Source organism: Protopterus annectens, chromosome 3.part1, assembly GCF_019279795.1.
Source record: "Protopterus annectens isolate FY-2018-M chromosome 3.part1, PAN1.0, whole genome shotgun sequence".
In the NCBI taxonomy this organism is placed as follows: Eukaryota; Metazoa; Chordata; order Ceratodontiformes; family Protopteridae; genus Protopterus; species Protopterus annectens.
Genome location: NC_056732.1, coordinates 1,395,164,166 through 1,395,190,392, shown reverse-complemented (window position 1 = coordinate 1,395,190,392; position 26,227 = coordinate 1,395,164,166). Strand labels below are relative to the sequence as shown.

The following is a 26,227-nucleotide window of genomic DNA, read 5'->3' as shown; positions in this document are numbered from 1 at the left end:
AGATTATACTCATGGAGCCCATGTTTGAGAGGCACAAATTCAAGGAATGTGGTCTCCATCTTATAAAAAGAAGTAACTATGTGAAAAGTAGATGTTAGCTCTACTAACGGCACTGATATCCCTTCAGTTAACATGTCACTGAAGGTGTCTACAAACAGTGTGGTAGATAAGGAAGGGGGCACGCACTACTTCTGCCTTTGCAGGGTGGCATTGATTACCCAGTACCAGACAATCAAGGCAAACATAATCTTGAAGAGAGTCTATATTGTAAGTCAACAAAACATGGCGCCATGCACATTACACAGAAAAAGGGCTGTCATTCAAACAGGCAATGTATAGAAAGGTTTTTCTACACATAATAAAGATGTGGGGTGTCCTGTGACAGCTCACTTACATAACATCTGAACAACCAGCTACAAGAAATTTTCTGCAGGTTGTCTCATCCTCTGACAATGGTACTGAAATCTTTTCAAGTAGTATGTAACAAGGAGCTTTTGTATGAATTCCTTTCACACTCGCTGGTACTAAAGTTGCTTCCAAATATACAAAGAGAAGAATCTGAGCTAATTCTATTTGTCCATTCTGAAAAAGGCAACTGACGCTTACTATGTTAACATGCTTGAAGAAGAGCCCTTCATAGTGTAACTAAGCAACAAAAGGTTTCCCAGTAGGCAGGAAAATGTATCATCCCATTTTCAGAATGCTCATTCTAGCAACACGGAATTTCTTAAATTAATCCCAGCCATTTAATCTGTAGTGACAATCTTTTGCCTGCTTTAAAACCAGAAGGACAAGTACTAGACCATCTTCTGTTTCTACATGGTCTCAATTTTCTTGGCATCTCAAAGTACATCTATTACTGTATCTGTTCCACAGGCAGTATTGTATCTGGTGTCTTTTTTAAATACTGGTTCAGCTTATTTGTCCATAAAGTACATCTTTCAGCTATTTCCATCTGTTCTTTATCCCTGGAAATATTCCTCAGCAACACATGACTGTTAAGCATTTTCGATTACATGTTTTAGACTTTATATCTGGTGGCTTCAGCTCGGGATCTAAACTTTGTTTTAACTTTACTCCTTATAAATAAGTCGGTACTACTTAAATGAAATTCTTGTCTTGGAAGACTCTTCTAGTTGCTGTTACTTTACAAGAAGAATTTCTTGCAGATTTTAATGTATAATGAGAATTAGAAAGTCGTCCTTACGCAAAGAGGGTGTCATTAAGAACCATCACTGTATCACCAGCTAAAATGACTCCTGAATGTACCTTGGAACAGATTACTCAGCTTTTACTTTTTCAGCCAAAAAAAAAAAAAAAGAGAGAGAATAAAACATAGAATTTTGTTATACACAGAACAGTTAAGTTTGATTCCCTTCTAAGTCCTGTCAGTCTTAGTTTATCCACTGGGTATGTGTCTGAAGTTTGGAGAACAGCCATTGTGGTGGCACTAGAGAATGGTGTTTCATCAGTGATGCTTGACTCTATAGATCAATTAATCTTAACAATATTAATTTTAAAGTTAAAGAGCATATAGTAATGGAACTTGTAAACAATGACGTAAGTAATCTGGAGTCCCATATCCCAAATAAGTTTGATTTTGTCCCGTCTATTGAATCTGATGGATTTCTTCAGTCACTGCACCCTACCTATGTGGGTTTTAGTTAACCTAGAGGCTGAGATTGGCATAATGGTTAAGGTGTTTACCTTACAGACACAACGTGCAGAGTTTGATTCTGAAATGGGATAATTGGCTAAGTTAAAATGGCCCACATGAGCAGTTAGCCTAGTATGAACTTATGAACTATCACAACTTCTGGTATTAGTGATAAGCTCAACCACCTGAAATGTAACCCAATGGATTGAAAATAGGCTCAATGACAGAACAAGAACACTGAGGGTTGATGGAACACTTCACCGATGGAATCCCACTGGGCTTTGCATTGGATCTCCACTTCTTCTGCATATATGTTTCTGACATCCAAGATGGCATCAAGGGTTTGCTGATGACTACAAATTCAATAAAGTCATTAACTTTCCAACTGATATCCTGCAAGGGGGGGGGGGTCTAAACCACACTATTACCTGGTGTTGTCTCTACAGGCTCAAGCTCAGTGTTAAAAATGTGGTATAGGATTCGGGAAACAAGAGCACTCCTGCATCTACCCCATAAAAGATGCGTCTGTTATTAGGATCCTACAGAAGGGTGCAGGATAAACTCTCATTTGGTTGCCATACACCAAGTAGTGTTAGGACGCCATTCTACCCAGCACAACTAATTACTAAAGGCTTATCCCCCAGGATCCAAGGAAGCTATTGTCCCGCTCTACACATCTCAAGTCAGGCCACTTGTAGAATACAGTGCCCTCTTTGGCACATATAGATAGATAGATGTACAGCTATATATATACATCACATCTAGTCCTAATTAACTTGCACCTTCAAAAAAACTGAAATACCACCAATACATGGACTATATATATAAACCTATAGTGCATTATAAACAGAAATTGTTGGTGTGATAGAGATCTCTTCCAGATGATTGATTATCTGCAGAACATGCACCCATTTTAAATCAAACAAATTAGCTCCATAGATATCTTTAAAAACCTACCCTGAGTAGATTTAGATCAGTAATTTCACTTTTGGGTTGTGTACTCAGGCCCTTAGAATCAGAGGAACCAAATAGTGAGATTTACGTTGAAGGGTCATAATGGTATACTGGACCGATTGCCTAGTAATAACCAATGAACACATGGACAAGTGGTTACAGAATTTGATGTTTATTCTTTGAATATGATTTACTATTATTTTTTAAGTACTGGTACTTGGAATATCAGGTTTCACTGTTCTGACAGGGAGCTACATAAATTTATGGCACAGCACAAAGCTTACATTATGTCATTCCTTAGGCCACATTCTTTCCCTGCAACATCTTAGCCAAATCTGGTCCAACGTGGGTTCACACCAGAAACAGCAAAAATAAGCCACTCTGTTCAGTCACCTTGCTTTAATATCAAATGCATCCAATAGCTCGGTCATTCGCCTTCTCAGGATAAAATGCATTACACACAGCAACTTCTTTTATACAGGTTGGAATGAGTTGTTAAATAATTAATAGCTTAATTAAACAATTAACTCACCTGGAGTGCCCCCAATGTGCGAAGAATAGAATACATAACCCCCCAATTACCTTATTATATCACCTAACTATTACATACATTACTATTCAAGCATTCCTAAAAGTAAAAAAAAATTGCTAAAAATATTTAAACATGCAATATATTACTTAACAATACTTAAAAATTCAAGATGACTTCTAAATTCAAGCCCCATGGTTCACCAAGAATACAATACCTTTTCAATGTCTTACTGTTGAATTATACAATGGCCAGTAAGCGTTGGATATTGTGATTGCCTCACCAGCATGTTTTTTAGTGAATAAGCTCAGTGTTAAAAGAGGGAAACATGGCAGATGACTCAATACTGAAAACAGGCAGTCAAACATAAATTCAGATGAAACAATGTGTGGAAACATGGTTCCTGATGTTTGCAACAGTTTTACTTAAATGTTAGCGTTTATGTTTTGTATGTCACTACTGTACAGTAGTTAGTAGAGAGAGCTGAATTACTTTGTCAGGTAGAGGTTTAAAAAAAAGAACTGCATAACTACATAACTACATAAACTACATAATCTGCAGACACAAATGGTTTTATTCTTTACAGTATACTGAATAAATGAATGATAATGAATGGATGAAAATAAAAGGAGTTTGGCATAAGGGTTAAGGTGTTTACTTCACAGACAAGAGGTACAGATTCTCACTAAGGGAAATTAGCTAAGCTTAAAATGGTTCACAAGGACAGCTAGCCTAGTACTAACCTATTTTTTGGGTAACTGTAAATCCATCCTGGGGGTGGCACCTATGTCCCTCATGGATAGGAGTAATTGGCGTTGTTCATAGAATTGCTCTGCTAATAATGACCATCTAACTGTGGTCAGGGTACACGGGTTTTTACATGGCTAGGCTTGTAAAGGTTCTAGGACCATTAGCCTAGTAACCCCCTATGGATCTATGATGCTATAAGGAATTAAAAAAAAACATAATGTGCGTCATTGCTTAAGAGTAATAAACTATTTTAGGACGTGGGTCAAGCTGACATGGGACTGTTCGGTCATCTTGCCTTAAGAGTACAGACAAAATGAATATTCTAACCTTTGTTTTACATTAGCTTGTCATGTAAACCTAGTCACAGTTTATTATTTAGCTGTTCTTAATAAAAATGAGTTATGCAAAAGTTATTTTACCATTGAAAGGTTTATTTACCTGCGGTTACACAATATAACATAGAGGGCTGACACTTGTTAGCAGAATTATTAATACATTATCAGGACTTTAGTACTTATTTCATAAAGAATGTCAGATAAGAATTAGCAAGCATCAGCAACTAGCACCTCTTAAAAACCTGATGATTTGCAAATATCTTGTGCAAGTCTTTACGGAACAGTACAGATGATGAACTCAGAAGATTTATATTTAACAATGTAATGAGCTTTCTTTACGACACCACTGAATCATTAAGTCACTTATTACATGGATTAAAAAAGTACAGACTGACATGATTAACTGTTGAGAAAGGGTGTTCACTATTTATACATGTGCAAGCAATGTTGCAGCAAATAACATTAGACTTCTGATAACAAATCTGGATTTATATTAATGAAACTCTTCAGTGGCTGGACATCCTGAATTGACATGTAGATGCCCAACGATTACTTTTGGTTATGCATGTTTTTTCCCATGATTTAATTTATTATTTTAAATAAAAACAATACCACAGTGCTCAGAGCAGCAATGTATGAAAATGAGATCCGACTACTGCTTATGAGCAAGTCAACAAATGCAGCAGATTTACTTTGCAGGTACATGTAGCCTTACAGCACCATTGAATGTAGAGTTGTACTCCATATTCTGCAACATGTGAAACCACACACTTTCAACTTGTGTAAAAATGAATGTAAAAAACACACCATACCTCATAAATTAGTTCTGCAGTAACATGATAATCAGTTGTAAGACTGGAACTTTGGAATTTCACTTTTACACATAGTTACACACACGTAACTATAAAGCCTCGCATAGGTCAGCACCATTTTTCCATACATTAATACAACTGTTATCAAATTCATATTCTAAAATCTAGCACATGCATAACTTTATTTCTACTTCTACAGACTGATTTATAAGCAAGATGTTCTGCAAATTAACAAACAAATACACTGTCAGATTATATTCCACTACAAGTAAAAAAAAAAAAAAAAAAAACAGTTAGTTCCAGAATGTCTGGAGACCTAGCATGTGTCTAAAGAATTAGTAGTAGGCAGATGTTTAAGAAGAAAGCTTTCCACTTTCTAGTACGTCCTGATGAAAATCAGGTAAAAATGCTGCCTGCTTTTCTTATTGCACTCTCTAAAAAGTATCCTATTTCAGCATAAACTCCAAGAAGTTCAAAACATACCTTCAATTATTTATTAATATGTTATAAGTAGCAACAGCTACATTACATCCCAATGCAGGCAGCAGGAAACAAGTGTTGGGGCACTTAACTGCATCTGCAAGCTGTCCTAAATTTTCAGCCAATCTTTTGCCGTTCTTTGCTTCATCATAATATTAAGCCCTAGATCCATGTATGCCCCAGATAGTTCATTTTTTTTCCCTTCCTTTCCCCTACTGTGTTCCTTTGTCAGAAAAATTCCTCTGTGTTGCTATGCCTAAACCACTTAGCAAACAGGCAAGACCTGTGACAAATGCAGGCCCATTATTCTGACATAATTTAGAGATACCTAAACATTATGCAGCTGTTTAAGCACCAGGATACCATATTAATTCTGCACATGTAAGTCTCTACAAACAGCTCCCACAATACCTAACCCATACTGTACTCATGGGGGGGGGGGGGTTGGACTTCAGCCACTTGAACAGTCACTTTATATGGAACACAATAAGAAAACATCTCAGCTTTTCATCTGATTTTCATCGATATGCTGGAAAGCCGAGAGTTTAATTTTTAGGGTTTTGGCGTGTAGCTCGCAAGACATTTCCCTGCGAGCTACATCGTCGATACCAAATGGCTGCAGCAGCAATATGTCGTAAAGCAATACAGCTGAATAGCATAGCCGCTGCTGCTGTAATCTATGCAAAGAAATATTTCTACTGGTGGCGATCCTTACAGACAGCTGCCCAGCTGTATTCTAGCAGGGACAGCATTACTTACATAAGAATACGGAATGTGGTACACATCTAGTATGGCTGTAGGACAGGAATGGCTACATTATTACATAAACATGGTGGGAAAACTATATGAAAATTTGAAACTTTTTAGAAAATTCAAATGAAACAAACCGCTAGCTTCATAACAATCTTGTGTTAATTATGTAGATATTGTTACACACATAATCCATTCCACTTCGTGACTGCCCTTAGAAGTATAAAATAAACAAATGTTATTATATGTAACAAATTACCTTGCCATGGGCTTCTTTTAGTTGCTTCTCTGATAATGCCTGTTTGGTATTGGCTTCCCGCACCATTTTGTGAGCCTCCTAGTGGGATATAATTAAAAGTCAAAAAAGGAATGACTGAATGAAGAAAAAGTGGCAGACATGGAGGATATGCATTGGTATGACTAAAATTATGTAATCTGTCTTAAAAATGAGAATGCAAGAATATGTCTTAAGCAGGTAATCAGTTATAAAGATAGGGAACTTTGGAATTTCACATTTACAAATAGTTATATATAATTATAAAGTCTTGCACAGGAAAGCATAGTTTTCAATAAATTAATACAGTTTTTTTCCCTAAAATCTATTAAATACAAAACTCTTAAGTTTCTGCGTCTAAAGATGGTTTGGTTTATAGGCAGTAAGATGCTCTACACATTTTTGCACAAATTCTGAAAGAAAAGGAGAGGAAATTGTTATCACTAAATGAACTGCTTATTTGGTTTACACAAAGTATTAATTACACTGTTTAAATATGGAAATGTTTTACAAATTGTCTTCCATTTCTACTGCCATCCACTGATGCCTAAGGTTCTCCTATTCCATCTCCCTGCAAAGGAATGTTCAGTGTATTTAATCTTGGGTTTGAGTTTACACATTTCAGACTAATATGTGACATAAGGAGCAGTGAATACATGGGAGAAACAAGAAAAAAACAGTATCATGCAAAATACTATATAATGTAACTGCATGTTTTTTAAACTTTCATCCTATCATGGAATATAGATTCCTTCAAATTAAATATTTTGCAATTAAATGCTAAATAACTTAGAGGCATATTTCTCCATATTTCATGACACTTGGAAGGTATAAAAAGACAAACAATTGTGTTAAGCAAACCCCTCAATCTTGTGTTCTGTTGACAGACAGATTCACATAACACAAATTAAGTCAGGCAGCGTCAAATGTTGGTATTTTAGTTAGAATTTAGAGACATGTCAAGAACTAAACCAGTAAATTTACTTTTAATTATTTAGAGTAACACTGTTTCATACATATCACAAAGGAGTACAATCACAGATAACTAATTCTGAAAATCACTACCACTGAATAAGTATCGGTGGTGCAGCGGTAGTGTTGTTGACTCACAGCAAGAGGTTCTCCCGTTCGATTCTTGGCTGGAGTGTGGAGAGTGCCTTCTGTGTGGAATCTGCATGTCCTCTCCGTGGTTCTGTGGCGTTTGAAAGACATCTGTAAGGACATGTCTTCGTTGAAGGTTGGACATCAAGCTGGCACCTTGGCATTCGTGAAAATCTACTGCCAATCATTAGCGGACCGGAGTTCCGCTGTGGTAACCCCTAACCGGGAAAAGCCGAAAGACAAACAACAACAACAACAACAACAACAACTACCACTCAATAAGTATATTTCAATGTTAAAAAATGCTGGCCTTCAAAAATCTGATCCCTTAGATCAATATCTAACAAATAAAATGATTTATCAGCTGACTGACATATAAAAGCCATTGTTTTTGTTTCACCTTAATTACCTTTTCAAAATAATACAGTAAATAACTGAAAAAAAAACAGGCATAAAGGCAACTACCTTCTCAATCATCTTCTTTTATAAACTAAAAATGCACTAGTCCATACAATCATAAAGATAAGGTCAAATGCACTAGTCTATAAAAATATGAAGATCAAGTTAGGCAAAAGAAAAAAATGAACAAATCAGCAAGACAAAATTTCTGGCTGTGAGGTCCGCAGAGAGAAGAGAAAAAATAATATTGCATTATTTTGTACTGTAGTCATAATATGCAACAACGTAAATAGCAGTGCCTGCTATTAACTGGACTTTATAGGGTTATAGGGGTAATGAGACAAATGGCCATTTCCACCTTGCCAGTAACCACCCTTAGGCTTTGTCGGTCTTTTCAAGGAGATCCCAAGCCAGTCCTAACCTGGCTTGAATTCATGAACACATGTAAATTTATCCATCTCCTTTTGTCACTCTGCTTAACATAGAGTGGTTGTTTGCTCCAGGGAAGGGGGTGGGTGCTGCATGATGAATCTAGTCCTCCTCCTTGTCTTATTTGTTGGAGAAGTTTTAAATCTGTGCCGTAACGTTAGCTGGACTGTTTGATTTATGGAGGTATAAGTTGTGATGGACTACTGGATCTCGCTGAGCCCTATAAGAAAGGCACAGATCACTCCTGAGGAGTCTATATGAAACTGACTATAGAGCTACAGCCTCCAGCTGTTCTTTGTGGTTCAGCGCTTTTAAGTCCATGATCTTTTTAGCTACAAACTTCTGGGATCTTTCCAATGCCTTGACATGCTTAGTAAGGTACCACCTAAAGGGGGTGTTATACTCTGTGATATGCTTAATCAGTGCAGAGTACAAGAAAGTAAGGTATTCCTTAGATCTGAAGAAATACATTTAGCTATGGGCTGTACAAGGCAAAAGGATTAATTAACTACTGTTTCAATGTGATGGTCAAATGTGAAGGAACTATCCACCCAGGTATGTAGGTCTCTCACACACTTTTTTCATTTCTGAAATGGAAACAGGGCTTGTTTACTAAATGCTACAATGTAGAACTTTTGGCATTTAATTTGAGCCCAATTTTTGTTACACCAGCTACTGACATGTGTAAGTTCCTATTGGAGTACCTGTGTATCAAAAGGGGACTTGACAACCCTCTCCATTTTATTTAAAGACTGCAAACTTCTCAAACATTAAAGCAGCCAATGTTTTTGGTTATCTCTAACTATGGGACTCATTGGCAAAGTATGATTCAGTCCGGTTCTTTTAGTAGTGTTTTCAAAAGAAAAAAACAATATAAATGATATAGTAACATAACTCATAACAGAGACAAATATGAAAATAGCCTAGTGGGGGGAAGAGCAAAGCAGATGGTCAAGTGAGGCGAATACGGTTTATCAGGAAAGTTGACATAATCCATGCAAAATAAAGGGCATTTCATAAAATAAGGAAGGCAGGAGAGGAATACAGATATTAATATGAGAAAGCCAGAAAAAAGGGGCTTCAAAGGTAGCAAGAAAGACAGACACAGCTAGAGAAAATCTAGCAAAAGGAATTAAGAGAGGCAAAAGAACTAAGGCCAAGTCACAAGAGCTCAGTCTGATCAAAAACAGGGCATGGTGCAATGGTGCAATGAAGATGGTGGAAATACATTCTCAAATTCTTCATTTCTATCTTTACAAATGGAGAGGAAGGAAAAGTGCAACTTTAAAGGGGAACTGCGGAAGGAGGGGTGATATTTAACAGAAAGCCTTATAAATAGGAAGTTATGGTAGGGAAATTCAAGAATTTAAGGGAAGGCAAGGTATTGAGAGTCCTGACCGCACATGGCTAAGGATCCTGCAGACCCTCTCGGGTAATTACATAGATGCTGGAGTCTTTCAGATTCATCTTCTGATTTAAGAGTTACTATAACTAATACCACAGTACGCATAAGCCTTAGTAAATAAAGACACATGAGACAGAGATGCTGCAGGCTCAGAAGTTTACTTGCAGTTGCCTAAACCCCTCTGATAATGATGCACATCCCCTTGTAATGCCTGTACCAACATTTTGTAATTGTGTGTTTTTGGAGCTTGTCTTCCCGGGCCTCTACTGGAAATGGACATGTATCCAGTTAGACTAGCCTGGTCAACAAATGTAAAACAAAATAAATAAATAAATATTCCAAGGTATACTACATGGTTACCACAACATAACTTTTCAGATAACTCATCTGTGGCCATATCAACAACAGCTGGAAGGAGGCCATGGTACTGCCATCCACTGAGAGGAGCTAGGACAGTAACAAGAAAATACAGGCTAATAAATCACATCTTAATAACAGGGAAAGTCATGAATAACATACTAAGGAAAAGGTAGCTGGTTTCATGGAGAACAGCAACCTGTAGGACAAGTACCAACAATGTTATGTCAGTTCAACCTTGATTCAAATTTATAACTGGATTGACTTGTACTGGAAATTTAAAAAGGAAATGAGGTCGGTACTGAACAACTTGATTTTAGTAAAACCTTTGACTCAGTCCTCCATAGGAATCTGATAAGCAAAGTGAATTGAAATGACCACTTAAAAAGCAATCCAGATATCATGGTCTGAGCAAATGAATTCATGCCATCAGAAACATAACCTTTTGTTAAGTAAAGAGAATAAAAATTGACAGTCCATGGTATGAATGGAATATAGCAAATTAAATATCACAGCAGGCTAACTTGTTCATTTGCAGTGACAAACCTAAAGCAACAAATGACTTCCTTCTCATAGTAAGTATTAAGAACATCTTTGTATGTTTCAGAATTTAGCCTGCACCAGGACAGAAAGAAAGAAGACTCGGTGAATTTGTTTAAAATAGTTGTCCTAAAAACATAAGACTTCCTGACTACATAATTAGAGGTAACTAACTGTATACTCATCTGAGATTCTCAGCTATTATATTGTGCAACAGTGGAATTTGTTATAAACACAAAACCACCTATAGGATTCCAGTTAAGTAGTCAGCAGGAAAGGCACATCTGTTGACCAGTACATTTTAATACGACCCAAACTATATTTTCAGATAAGAAGCTTCTTCGCGTGACAAAAATCGATGACGATTTCTATGTGGCAGTTTTAAAGCAACAAATATGGAACACAAAACAAAATATATTATTACAATAGTGGGAAAAGCTAAAATGTGTGTCTGTGTAAAAAAAGTACAGTTAACCATTAACCTTAATGAATAACCACATTTGTAACAGAACTTAAAATAGTGTGCTTTAATTATTTGTGATGTAGCACATTACAATTACTGTGTTTAATCTGCACACAATTATGATATTACACAATTGCATAACAAAAAGCATTCAAAACACTACAAACTTTTGCTTTTTGCAAGGGAGCTGTGCCTGTGTAGCTCCCAATGTGGGGCTCTGCTCCCACAGACCTATTTTATAAACATAATACCTCCCTGGTCAAACAACCTTGGAGAAAAGTGAAAACTCAAAAACAAGAACCTCATACTTTTTCTCTTCATATAGTCACACAACCTCACAAGTAAGAACAGCGTCTGCAACAAAGCAAGCCCTGACATACTGAGAAACCAATAAAATGTAAAAGTAATATCAGACATGCAGTGTACTGCTTCTAAAACTTGTAATAAATAGGTCATAATAAGACAGGCTGCATGCTGCTGTTAAATTCCTTGCAAAATGTATAAGTAAAAGGAAACAAAATCTAAAGTAAACTTAGTTTATGTTCCCCTGAGGAAGTGCAAAACCAAGTTAATTAATCTTCAAATTCTACACAAACAAATCTATGTAAAATGTAATTTCTAGTTACATGCATTTTTTTCTCATTGTGGTTTACCCTGCTATTTTGTTTGGTGCGTATTTATGCTTTGTTGACTGTGTTTGCCCTACTAAGGTGTGGCCTATTTTCAGAGGCAGAACAATGTGTTTTTTCTACTGTTTAGGGAAATAAAGCAAAGGAACCACAGAAATGACTTTACTTTTGTACAAGCATATTCATTGAATATTTTGGTTATTCACAAATAAAGGAAACCAAGTCTTTGATAGGTGCTCTGGGACCTTTCCACCAACTCCGGCAAATGGCAGCTCTGCTTAATGTTTTGTCTGAAGGATGGCATTCAGGTAGTGCAGCACCTCCTTATGTTGCAGCACCTCCTTATGTTGCAATGTGGTGTCAGTACTGAAATCTGAATTCAAATACCAGATGTGCTAAACAAACCCACAGTCGTTTGAAGTTCCTATATCAAAGATGACTATACTACCTGTTGAGCCACTGCCACTATTACCCATATCATCCCTAAAATGTTAGATGACTATGTTAACTGTTGAACCTCTGCCACGGTTACCCATATCATCCCTAAAATCTTAGATGACTATGCTACCTGTTGAACCTCTGCCACCATTACCCATATCCCTAAAATGTTAGATAACTATGCTCCCTGTTGAACCTCTGCCACTGTTACCCATATCATCCCTAAAATGTTAGATGACTATGCTACCTGTTGAACCTCTGCCACCATTACCGATATCAACCCTAAAATGTTAGATGACTATGCTACCTGTTGAACCTCTGCCACTGTTACCCATATCATCCCTAAAATGTTAGATGACTATGCTACCTGCTGAACCTCTGCCACTGTTACCCATATCATCCCTAAAATGTTAGATGACTATCCTACCTCTTGAACTTCTGCCACTGTTACCCATATCATCCCTAAAATGTTAGATGACTATGCTACTGTTGAACCTCTGCCACTGTTACCCATATCATCCCTAAAATGTTAGATGGCTATGCTACCTGTTGAACCTCTGCTACCGTTGCCCATATCATCCCTAAAATGCTTTGATATCCAGGAAGTAACATCTTATACTGAGCAGATAGTTATTTAAAAACAATATAGCCTGATTACAATATGAAGACAATAAATACATGTTTGAAGATATTGGCTATGCCATGGTGTGGACCTCTGCAGAGTCCTCTAAATGTACTGCTGAGAAATATCTGGTTATGGAATATGAAGGCAGCGTCATTAATGCCATTTAGGTGACTGCATTAACCAAAGTCATGATGCAGATTAAGAAGGCCATCATGGTGGATCAGTGATTTGGTGAGCAGATGAAGATGGAGCTCATAACCACTTTGCCTGAAATGGCAAGTGGAATAGTAACCTTGGAGACAAGTTTGTCTGATGTTGATGGCAGAGTCACTGTGGGTGAATTCCAAACCGAATCTCTTATAAATGCAAACAATTTCCTCCATCAAAATCTGGATAAGCTGAAAAACCGGTAGAGAATACACAAAATCATACTAGCTGATCTTCTGGAGGAGGCCAAGGGCATTCATATGGTTGCATTCCTATAGCAGTAGCTATGAAAGACACTTGGACAAAAAAAAATTACAGCTAATTTTGCTCTGAATGTGCAAAGAAAATGGAATTCAGTGGTTGTATCCAAACAGCAGCAATAGCAGACACTACTTGAAAAATCTTAAACAAAGATAAGTTGAGTCCATTTTTTTGTTTCTCTTATCCTGCCTTATAGGTACGTAATATTGATCTATGAGGAAAGTGTACATATTGTTTAATTTTAAACCAGCCTATTCAAGGCAAATAGTTTAAACAGGGCTGTACATTTTAGAACAAGTATTCACCCCCACATACTACTACTGATTAGATCAAAGTAAATCTAGTTAACAAAAACACTACCTATTTGCAACCCACATTTCAAAATCAGGTATTAGGAAAAGCATAAAATATATATAAAAAGACTTAACTATAATTTTTGGAAATAATTGTGACTGAGCTCATCAAGGAAGTTTTAAGGCCACTAATTTTTTTTTTTTTTTCAACACTCGTGTTGGTGAGGTTGAACTAGACAGATTCCTAGTTTTGTTTACGGTCACATTCCCCTTAACTTATGGGAAAAAATACTATGATTTTTACTTTTGTTTTTAAAACACCTTTATTGAGTCATCACTTGTAACATAGGCAAATTTACATTTATACAAAAGCAATCAAATTGTATTAAATTAACATTATTAAAGACTAAACTTCACATATATTGCTATATATCACATAACTTAAGCAACATTTCATAAATTATTCATTTCCTGCCCTTTTTTTAAACAAGAAACATCTTGACATAAGCAATAGGGTTACCACCTGTCCCACTTTGAGAGGGACAGTCCCAATTTGGGCAGTTGTGTCCTGCAAAAAAATTGAAAAAATGGCAAATGCCCTGAGATTTTAGGGCAAAATTATTTCCTATATTTTTCTTTAATAGTTGCATAAAACAGTTATTTTGTATCTGAAACAGCTAATTGTTATAAGAAACAGAATAAGCAACTCAAATGCTGCAAGAATAAGTTTTTATTTTGGCAAATAAGTGAAGTTCTTTCATTTGTACTTGCCACGGATATGTTTTGCCCTGCAAAATCTGACCTTTCTACAAAAAATGCCCCACTTTGGGCATTTGAAAAGGTGGCAACCCTAATAAGCAATAATACATTTATAAAAATGAAAATTAACCAGACAGACACAATCCTAACTGTAAACAACCAATCAAACTACAGCAAAGCAATCACATGTTTACATTCATTCATAACACTAACTCCATTCATGAAATAGGCATCCAATCATATTCAGTGCCTTAAACCACATGCTTTCAGGATCGGCTTAATGGAAACATTCTCATTCAAGCCAGGAGGCTTATCGACTTGAAAGCAAATGATCCATCTAAGTTCAGATTGTTCTTAAATCACTTCTCATATTCACTGTAACTACTTCAAGAACAAAAAATGTAAAAATATGAGCTGAACCTAAAGTATTTACATGTTTCGCTAGAGCATTTGTTAACTTATTATTATGGATGTCACTTAAATGCTCTACAATTCTATCTTTAAAGGCACAATTCGTTTTGCCTATGTAAAATCCATCATAAGTAGAACATTGAGCATAATAAACAATATTTTTTGTTCAGCAATCAGCATAAAAATAAAAAGAAAGTTTAAAAATATTAGTGCAAATACAATCACATGCTGTGCATGACCTGCAAGGAAAAGGTCCCTTTCTAACAGATAGTAAATGATTATTATCTGGTATATGATATCTATAACATAATTGTCTCTTGAGAGATAGATAATTCTGAAAAGTAAAGTTATGGCATGGACTAACTAGTTTCCTCAAAGTGTCATCAGCTAGTAGCACCGGCCAATTCTTTCCAACACCATCGTAAACAGTCCTAATATTGCTAGAGTAAGTAAAAGTGACTTTTGGCGGAGAAAGATGAGATACATTATTCAAAATGATTCCATTATTAATTTCTGCAAAAAAGGTCTAGAAACAGTCCTGCTTAATGGCCAGAGATCAGCAGAAGATGTCACTTCAGACTTAGAGTAGCCACAGCACACAAAATCCTTAGAAAGTGCATCCCCTGCTTCCATTGCCATGCAGTCATCATTACAAAGCCGCATGGTCCTTAGAAGTTGTCCCTTTATCAGATTTCTAGGAATGTGCCTTGGATACATACTTGCTTTATGCAAGACATTGTTCTGCTTACATGGTTTCCTAAAAAACATTTGCTTTCAAGCCGATAACCCTCCTGGCTTGAAAGAGAATGTTTTCATTACGCCGATCCTGAAAGCACGTGGTTTAAAGCACTGAATATGATTGGATGCCTATTTTATAAATGAAGTTAGTGTTATGAATGAATGTAAACATGTGATTCCTTTGCTGCAGTTTGATTGGTTGTTTAATTAGGTATTCTAGGTATTCTAATGGTTTGTATTTCACTGTTTTTATGGTCTGATGAAGCGGCTTGTATTAACCGCGAAAGCACTCACCTTTTTTTTTTGTCTCTGACATTACATTTCTGTTCTTAGTATATTAGCACAGACTCTTACTGACTTCATCTTTCATCATCTGCTGTGGTGGTTTGAACAGTTTTATTATTTTCAGTTTGTTGTTTGTGTGATTTGGCTCGACCTTTGCTTGCCTACCAGTTCTTGGTTTTACATCACAAATCATACTGACACACTCCCAGTTGCAAACATTATACATCACTGATAATCTACCCAATTATTTTCAGTCAAACATTATACAGCTCATTTATATCCTGCCTACTTTTAAACCTCATTTCTCCCCTGTTTTTATTGTTCCCACAATTCACATTTTTTTCCTGTGTAGTTTGCTCCTACCCTTTTCTAAAGATCCCAATTCCAGTTGTTTTTATCTCTGTTACTATATTCACTACCACTAATATAACTGGTTTAGACTTTGATTTCCATTTTCTAATAATTGCTTTTTTGGCAGTCACCATAATTAGACACAGCAAGGCCTTATCATGTCTAGGCACTTCCGATTCTGTATCATAGATCAGAAAAATAATTTCCCTGATCACACCAATCTGCCCACTCAGCAACTCCGACAGTGCATCCTGCAGGGAATACTTAAAGTTCACCAACCCACCGCACTCCCAGAAAAATATGTTACCAAGTACCTCTTTCTTCCCTGTCACACCTCCAACATTTGCTGTCTACCTGAGGAAATTTTTTCTGGAGTCTGCTTGGGATATAGAAATATCTTTGTAAACATTTCCAAGAAAAAATCCTAAATCTTCTAGATTTTGTTGCATATTTGGGGCACACACATATATCCTCCTATTGTTTCTGTGTGAACAGCTTATCCAGTCTCTCTTTGCAATCCTTTCTAACCTCCTCTGATTAAATCTTATAGTTATCATGCAATATTTTATATGATCTAGCAGCTTCTCCAGATAAGGAAGACAGTATTCCTGCAAGGTACATCCAGTGTCCATCCTTAATGTTAACGATAATATATGAATGACCATTGCTCAAAAATGGTGAAGGGCTTTGTTGAGGACCCTGACCACAATGTATTATACTTAAAGGCCTCCTTAGGGTAGAGAATACATGTTCACCTGATGGCAGCATGCATTCAATACTTCTTCCCTTAGCAAAAGGAAAAGTGCAGTATAGAAGTGTGTGTGTGTGTGTGTGTGTGTGTGTCTGTGTGTCTGTGTGTGTGTGTGTGTGTGTGTGTGTGTGTGTGTGTGTGTGTGTGTGTGTGTGTGTGTGTGTGTGTGTGTGTCTGTGTGTGTGTGTGTGTGTGTGTGTGTGTCTGTGTGTCTGTGTGTGTGTGTGTGTGTGTGTGTGTGTGTGTGTGTGTGTGTGTGTGTGTGTCTGTGTGTGTGTGTGTGTGTGTGTGTGTGTGTGTGTGTGTGTGTGTGTGTCTGTGTGTGTGTCTGTGTCTGTGTGTGTGTGTGTGTGTGTGTGTGTGTGTGTGTGTGTGTGTGTGTGTGTGTGTGTGTGTGTGTGTGTGTGTGTGTGTGTATGTGTGTGTATGTGTGTGTGTGTGTGTGTGTGTGTGTGTGTGTGTGTGTGTGTGTGTGTGTGTGTGTGTGTGTGTGTGTGTGTGTGTGTGTGTGTGTGTGTGTGTGTGTGTGTGTGTGTGTGTGTGTGTGTCTGTGTGTGTGTGTGTGTGTGTGTGTGTGTGTGTGTGTGTGTGTGTGTGTGTGTGTGTGTGTGTGTGTGTGTGTGTGTGTGTGTGTGTGTGTGTGTGTGTGTGTGTGTGTGTGTGTGTGTGTGTGTGTGTGTAGCAAATGTGATTGCCGGTCCAGGAAATATGGCACACAGTCTGAACAGTAGGGGAGAGGATAGCCTACCTCAGGTGGTATCTTGGCACAGGAAAAATAAGTGGTGCATTAGAAGGGGTAAGAGGCAGATCACCACACAAGACGCCAGGAGGGCATGCATTATCATGGGAAAGATGTTGAAAGCTGTACAAAAAGTAAGGTTGAAATATCTTGGCCACATTGTGTAGAGGAATGGCAGAAGGAAGGAATGATAAAGTTGAACAAAAGTGAAGACAGTAGGATCAATAACCAGACAAGTTTAAACAAAGCTGGTGGGTTCAAAATATGTAAAGAGAAGCTGGCACTCCAGAAACAAAATGCAAGGGCTGTTAGGTTTGGGAATACTGTGTCTAGGAAAGAATAGAACTTACAATCTTAAAATGCCTTTTTTTATTGAAAAGAGAATAAACTGATAAAAGAGTACTAACCTTATAGGGTACCCAAAGGGCATATTTTTACCTTCTAGTTAACTTCGTTTACTAAGACCCCATTGTCTAACATTGTCCTTTTTTAAATGTTTAAGAGCTTAACAGCTCACTAGTGGAAGTTACATGTGCTGTGAAAAAAGAATAATAAAATAGTAAACCAAGAGGTGGAAAAGTGTTTGTTATTTAAGAATATCATAATGAGATTCAAAATTGCAGTGACACAGGGTGTTATGATATCAAGACAGAGCAGATACGAATAACAAATCTGTGTGAGATTTAAAAGGCTTATTGAGATAAAAATAAATAAATGAATAAAACCGTGAGTGACAAAGGAATATCCAAATAATCTGTCTCTGGCCTTCTGCATTTAGGGCAGTTCATACCTGAGCCACTGTGGAGATAACACTATAATCCGACATGCAGGAGGAACAGCATTACAACACTCTAATGCAAAGCATTCAACTCAAACGGAAAAAGACTGAATTCTTAGTACTAGGAAAATGGCTACATGACCCCTATTTTTCTAATGAAGTCCACGACAGTAAGGTGGACAAAAGTGCTGTGCTCAACTTTATAAGAAACTCTGCAGATTTTATGCTATTCATGCATTTGTTGTTTTTCTTTACAAATCTTTGTGTTGAGGTCATAGTTTGCATCTTGTGTTGGTTTGATTATTTGGTTTAGGTTTGCAAGGTTGTCTCCTTTTTCCCAGTTTGTGAACTAAATTAAGGAAAAAAAACAGGTAGGACAGGTGCAGTGCATCACAGAGCATAACAGGATATGTGAAATTCCCTGATGGGAGGCTGCTACATGTGTACAAAGAACTATAGCACACGTGACTTAATGTCTTGATATAGTAAATAAGGCATTACTGCTAGTCAAGGTAATCAGCAGACACCTAGGGAAAAGTCCAGTGTTTTCACAATGGCTGATTTAGTGAAGAATCACATAATATAATTACTAAAGTACAGATTTCTTCTTATAAAGAACAAGAGCAAGAGGAGAAATGTATGAGTGTTCATTCACTTCACAAATAAACTTAAAGTTACTTTTAAAATTGTAGTCATTTTATTAACAGTTACTGTTTTTTTTTCAAAATTGTAGCCATTTTATTAACAGTTACTGTTTTTTTTTCATTTCTGTTACTAATTCTGTTTGACTAATTTACTACATTTTTCTTTGGTAACCATTTAGGAATAGTCATTTTCTAATGCTTCTCTCTGACTACCATCATAGGAAAATATTTCTAATGACATAGGTTCATAGCTAGCTCCCTGGAAGATGTTTTGAACATGGAAACTTTGTCCACCTTGTAGTACCTTATGAATGTGTTCAGGTAAGATCAAGTTACTGTCATGCAGATAATATCTAAGGCCATATTATGGAATAAAGGACAGAAGGGTCAACATTGCTCTAGCAGAATGAATTCCAAGAGGTACTACCTCACAGCAAGAGGTTCTCCTGTTGGATTCTCGGCTGGAGTGCCTTCTGTGTGGAGTCTGCATGTCCTCCCTGTGGTCGATTGGCCTCTGAAAGACATGTGTGAATGGGCGTGCCTTCACTGAAGGTTGGGCGTCAGGCTGGCAACTCGGCACCATAAACATTGACTGCCAATAATTAGCGGACCATAGTTCCGCTGTGGCGACCCCTAACCGGGAAAAGCCAAAAAGACAAACAACATAAGGCCTTTTTAATGGGTATCTGATGAAGTTCCTGTAACTAAGTGCACAAAAGCACTTATCTCGATAAAATTTTGATTTGTGGTGAAAATCCTTGGCACCTATCTTGATTTTTTTGTTTTAAAGTGTTTCTATTTGTGATTAGTTTTTTTTTCTCATGTTTCTCATAGCAAATTATAATAGAATTTGCAAGGCAAAGGTTGTTCTTGGCAACTTTCTTTCTCAGTCTAAGTTTTGCAAAGGATCCAAAGCTTCCCTTTGGGTTATCCAGGTTCTACTTGTATAAATCCTCAGTTAAGGATTATTCATGAAGTACAGGCAATATATTTCTTTGTTACAAATACTGTAAGAAAACCAGAGGCAAACTGATAAATAAATTTAAATTAGATTCTTCGGCAGCCTTGGGTAAAATTATGAGTCAGTCCTAAGTGCCACCCTTTCCTTGTAAAAACAGAGTCATGCAGGTTTGACACAATATGCCCGAATTCATAAATTCACATAGCAGGCATAAGTACCACCAGAAAGGGAAATTTCCAAAACAAGAACCTCAAGTCAGAGGAGGCTGCAAGTCTGAAGAGTGGAAGAGTAAGTTTCTCAACATAAAGTAAATATCGTAACAAAGTAACAAGCAAATATCTAAGGAAGTAACAAGTCCTTTGATAGAGGGCCTGCCCTAAAAAGTACCACACTAGAAAGATTTACAAACCTTCAAATGTGCTACAGGAACTTAATCCTGATTGGACTGGAAGTTGGAGATGCTCACAGAAAGAACCTTTACAGAACAATAACTGTGAATAGAGTCAACGTTTTCTGTTAGATAATTAAGGACCAACTAGAGCAGGGACATCCTTGTGGGCTGCCCAAATGGAAAAATAAGTCCACTTGTTACAGCAGGTTTTCTGTGAAGATGGACAAAGGTAATGAGAGACCATTCTATTTAAAAATCTGGGAACTTGGTCATCATCTGAACTGCAGGAGCCAAGTTGCTAGTGTGGATAACAGAGGGTAAGACTTGGAAGAAGAGTGAGACAATGGTGTCTAGGAAGGCTAAAGGCTTAGAAGTTTGTGGAGAAGATGGGCATGAAGTAAAGATAATGACGTCTGTCAATGTCAAAAAGCAGTGATGAGAATCAGGTTGGTTTTCTACAGTCTGGCCTTTTGAATGAAATTTAGTATCAAAGAAAATGGCAACGTGTAAAGGAGGTCATTTGCCATCAGAAGGCTATATTCCCTTCACCTGACGTTCTAAAGGTGGAATCAGAAAAAGAAGCTAGAACATTCAGTGGTGTTGGTTGGAGAGGCAAAGAGGTCAACCAAAAGGGAACCACAAAGGAGAAAGACTCTCTTGGCTTTGAACTGACTGAACACACATGGGTCATACGAGGACAGTACTCAATCTGTTTTCACATGACTTTTCCTCCCATAGAATATGCAATATCACCAAGAAGCAATGTCTCACCTACTGTCACACCCTCATGGCCTTGTGGTACAATGTATACTATTAGATAATACTTCTCTGCTGAGATTCCATCTAATAATCAAACATGACTGTCTTGGGCACAATCTCAGAAACCCATAAGAAGCAAACACTGCTCATCTCCAAAACAATAATATGCCCCTTGGATTGTCTACCCAACAACAACATTCCTCATCTGCATGATAGATACATCAGTGATGACAGTAGATTGATGGGACTGAAGCTAGAAGTGGTTCTGTATCACAGATAAATAAAAACAAGAGTGAACAAGTTAGAAAGTGTTATTAGCCTACTAATCTGTTAGTATCACTGTCTGTAATGCCTTTAGTCATCTACCTCGCTAGTGATATATGTTCCATATCATGAGGTTTGAAGGATCCAGCCACCAAATTAGATGTGAATAGTATTTCCTAGAGAACTAAAAAGGGCAAAAAAATCAGAATGCCAAGAACACTGCATCCAGAGAATCTAATGGAAGACTTGAGAGTATGCAGGACCATGAAAATCAATATGGTCAATATACGCAGAGCATTTTGGCAAGTCTATGTTAATATCAATGAGGAGTGCTTTCTAAGAGAGATTGCTCACTGGAGAAGCACAGATCTATCCTGGCAAAAAAGCCCTAGTAAGCAGTGTTCATGGAATACCTGCTGATCAGAAACTTTCATACTGGGAGGAGGCTAGAGGTTCTTATCCACTGTTACTCAGGATATATATTTATAAGACAGATTCAATCTTAGATTAGATATAGGTTGTAATAATAATAATACAGACTGATGGCTTTTTCATGTTGTATTTCCTTCTTAATAATTTGTGTTAATATACAATGTTTGTGTAACTTTTGGAAGCAATCATGTACATATTGTATATACATAGTAGTGTGTAGTTATGTAGCTGAAAAATAATAAAAGACGGATTATTGAAAAAAAAAAAAAAAGAAACTTTCATACTGGGAGGAGGGAAACCTTCACAAGATACATCAACTCTTAAGGAGAAGAAATAAAGCAGATTCACTATGCTGGATGAGGATATCTTGTGATGGAACAGCAAGGAGACAGCCATTCAGACAGAGGCAAATTAGAGATCTCTTCAGCCTGAGATGAGCATCTACCACAGGCCTATATTTGATAAACACCTGGAGTTGGACATGTAGTAAGTCCAAATAGAAGCATCCAAAATGAATGAAGCAGAGAAACCTCCTAGATACCCTGACAGTCTTTATATGGAAACAGTCATCTTGGAGATCTGTAGATCACATCCAGTGCTGCCTGGATGGAGACGGTTGAACACTATGCACCATGGCCATTTAAAAGGTCTTTTTTTTTTCCATTGAAAGTATTTAGGCCATTTAGCTCCAGAAAAGAACAGAGGTCCTGGTTTACTTGTTCAACAAAAACAATGTAGAAAAACATTAAGTCTTTCTGGACCAATGGAGTGTCTTGAATGATGGGTTTGTCTAGAAGACATTGCACTGGCACTGCTTTACCTACCAGTAAATTCTGATAGGGTAAGGCTGAGATGTAAGGTAGTACAAGATTCAATACTAGCTTAATAAGATTGTCCAATTCAATTCTGTCTTTAAAGTGTATTTCTTGACCCTACCAATGGGAAGATAACCAAAGAGCAGGGCACCTAATATTTAAACTAAATAATCAACATGAAAACACATGACTAATACATCATACAACACCTTCTTCATTATTGACTATGGTTCCCTTTACAGTCAGAACAAGTCATTCATTAACTTCCTTCAGAAACAGTCTTGGTCTACACATGTGAACTAGAAAATATCAACAAGGGATTACTGCACTCAAGCTCCTTCAAAGTCAAAAGGTTATAATCTTGAAAACTGAACCTATGAATGCAACTACTTAAATACGGCAGTAACGTTAGATGAAAGATACATCAAAATGTATTTTCTTGCTCAATTCAGTGAGTTATATTTGCAGAAACTGGCCAGTACAGTGGGGAATCTGTCTACTTTTCTTATGTTGTATTTGTGTGTAAGGAATCTTCCTTTGCATAATTTATATTCATGTGAAATTACATTTACTAAAATATCTTTAAATTACGGGAAACCTCCACAGCATGTTTTTCAACAATTTCTTTAGGAGATCTATACAGTATACAAATAAAGTTGGTTATGTTTACTAAGTTACAATACTTTGTCTTTTAAGATTCTAAATGTGATTATATTAACTTCCATCCTTATGTACACAACTTAAGTTGGACTGTTGGTTGCAGACAGAAGTATCAGTATTGAATACTGATCTAGTTTTACAGTTACTGACAAACTTCTTAGACAAGATGCCAGATGGAGTACTTGGGAAAGATCTGAAACCAAACCCATAAGCAAACTACTGTTCCCATATGAGCCTTCTAGTATCCCACTAGTTACTACAAAATATATTACAGCCTCCTGGGTTTTATCAGCCATCTATTTAAACATTTAATCAAAGATAAGTACAGATGAAGTTGAAATGGTCTGATTACTAATATCCTGCCAAATGGACTCAGAGTTGAAAAATCAGTGTTCACTAGTATAATCTGGTCAAGAGTTGCACTTACTGATTCAATACAATGAGACAGAATTAGTAAAACAAGGCATATCCTTGATAAACTCATACTTTAATACATGCTTTCAAGTTTTATGGCAGATTAGAAGTAAATATACTGGAATAAATTTAAAAACTTTGGCGCCATTTCCAAAAGGCTTGCTCTCAGTGTAAGTGACCACTGACAGCAGGTGTTTTGAAATCTGGTCCCCCGGTGTAAGCCTGTTTATAGACTGGCCTTACACCGAAATAAGTCACTTACACTGATAGCAAGTCTTTTAGAATCAGGGCTGACTTGCTCAGAACAGCCCTTTTGGAATCTGGTAGCTATTTTCACCAGTCATACTGACATGCCTGTCCCCCATTATTATACATTATTATATTTTACTAAATAAGAAATGTATGAATTTGCATTTAGTAATAATGGTTCACAAATCTTCCTGGATACCTAGACAGGATTTTCCTGCATTCTAAGACTACATGACAGCAACCAGAGACATGTCCAAAAATTGCATAAATACTACTACTACTACAGTACTAGCTAAAAAAATAAATGTTGATAACTACACCACTAAGCAATCATTCTTACTGATCTGATTCTATATGGTCCAAGGATGAATGACTTGTGTACTTGTCTCCTGTCAATTCAGATACATTAACAGGCATACCACCTTACTTTCTGATACGTGACAAAAAAATGCTTATCTATCTAACCAGATTTCTGTTGTATTTAAATTGAAAGTATTACAATTACAATAATGCACACAAAGACAGCTGGAGAAATACATATTAGGACCTTCTGTATAAAATTAAACATCATATTTTGCATGCTGTTCTGACTTAAAATTGAAAAACATAACCATTTATAACAAATATGGAGCAAAGATGTCATCAATGTTATGATTCTTTGACTATTCATATTAATAAGGATGTTGGTAGCCATAATAAGAAGTATTTTTAACATTCAGTATGGAAAATATGGGTGTCTTACTTTGCCAAAAGATTTAAAGACATAGCTGTATTTCCACGGTTTTACTTTAGGTAAGTAGGACTTGCATTAAAAGCATGCCCAGAACATGTCTCTTGCTGTGATTGTTTAAATGTGTTAAAACAGTTACTATTACATGCACCCACTTAACATTTGTCACTGGTCCAGGGACCTTGAAAACAAAGTAATTTCTTCATAACAAATACAATGGATAATTTTCATTGAATATTTAAGAAAACTAACAAATAATTTAAATAAATATGAATATAGGCATGGGTAACAGTATCAAGCTAAAAAGATAAAACAGAACTACTGATCCTGCTTAACCTACTAGTTAATCAAAGTTATGATAAGCATTTTCAGAAGAGTACACATGGTGTACAGTATAAACCACACTGGTACGAATAGTACTCCATCATAGTCCATGTAGGTGTAAGTGACCTGAGATGTACCTCCCTGGACTACCTGAAGAGAGACATTATGAAGCTTTCAGACTGTGTGTCTCAGATTGGTGGGAACCTAGCATTTATAAGAATATTATCATCACTGAGGAAGATGACACATAGGAGCAAAAAATGATTTATTTCAACAACTGACCATCTTTCCGGTATCATTCTAAGGGGATCCAATATTTGTAAGCTTGTGAGGACATGGTTAACAGACCATGTTGCTTTACCAAGGATGGTCTGCACCTTTCCCCTTCTAGACTTTTGAATACTGTCTAAAACTTTATCCACCCCATATTAACTTTTTAGGTAATGCCAAACTGACAAACCTACTGACATAGCAAAATCAACGCAATTAAACCTCAAAGTGTTACTGCTCAATGCTAAAAGCCTAAATTAAAAACTACACTCCCTTCAAGCCCTTCTCACACTTAAGAATATAAGCATCTGTGCAGTTATTGAGACATGGTTTAAAGAGGCAAAGAGTGCTCTGGCAGTGCAAGGTTTCACTGCCTTCCAGACTTTTAGACCAGTAACTGCGCAGAGAAGGGCTAAAAGTGAAAGGGTCTCAATACACATCAATAACAAGCATAATTCTAGATGTTCATACAGGATGACATACTGAAGTTCCTTCACATGCAGATCTTCACAGCAAAATCCAGTTCTATATCCTAGCTAGCAATAGGTCACACTCTATGTATTGAGATGCTCAGAATGCATACTTGCACCAACTGGAGGCACTTAACATACAGCCTAACTTCCCACTCATGGGAGACTAACTATCCTTCTATAGACTTAGAATCCTACATGGCCTCAAATCTACAGGCACAGAGATTCCTGGACTTCATAAGTACAAACACCCTTGACCAAATACTTTATAAACCTACTACAGGCCCCATCATACTGGATGACGTGCACACAAAAATGGGAGAATGCTGTATCCCCCCCAAAAG

At 36.9% G+C, this 26,227-nt stretch overlaps 1 protein-coding gene across 8 annotated transcripts in view; it reads right to left on the bottom strand.

Moving 5' to 3' along the window:
- Positions 1-26,227, bottom strand: part of RAB3IL1 (RAB3A interacting protein like 1) — a 606,739-nt gene that overhangs the window by 249,374 nt on the left and 331,138 nt on the right. For all 8 annotated transcript variants that reach the window (XM_044067439.1, XM_044067437.1, XM_044067441.1 and 5 more), the window contains one exon: positions 6,527-6,604. In XM_044067439.1, the coding sequence (XP_043923374.1) occupies positions 6,527-6,604 (78 nt within the window). The remainder of the gene's footprint in view (positions 1-6,526; positions 6,605-26,227) is intronic.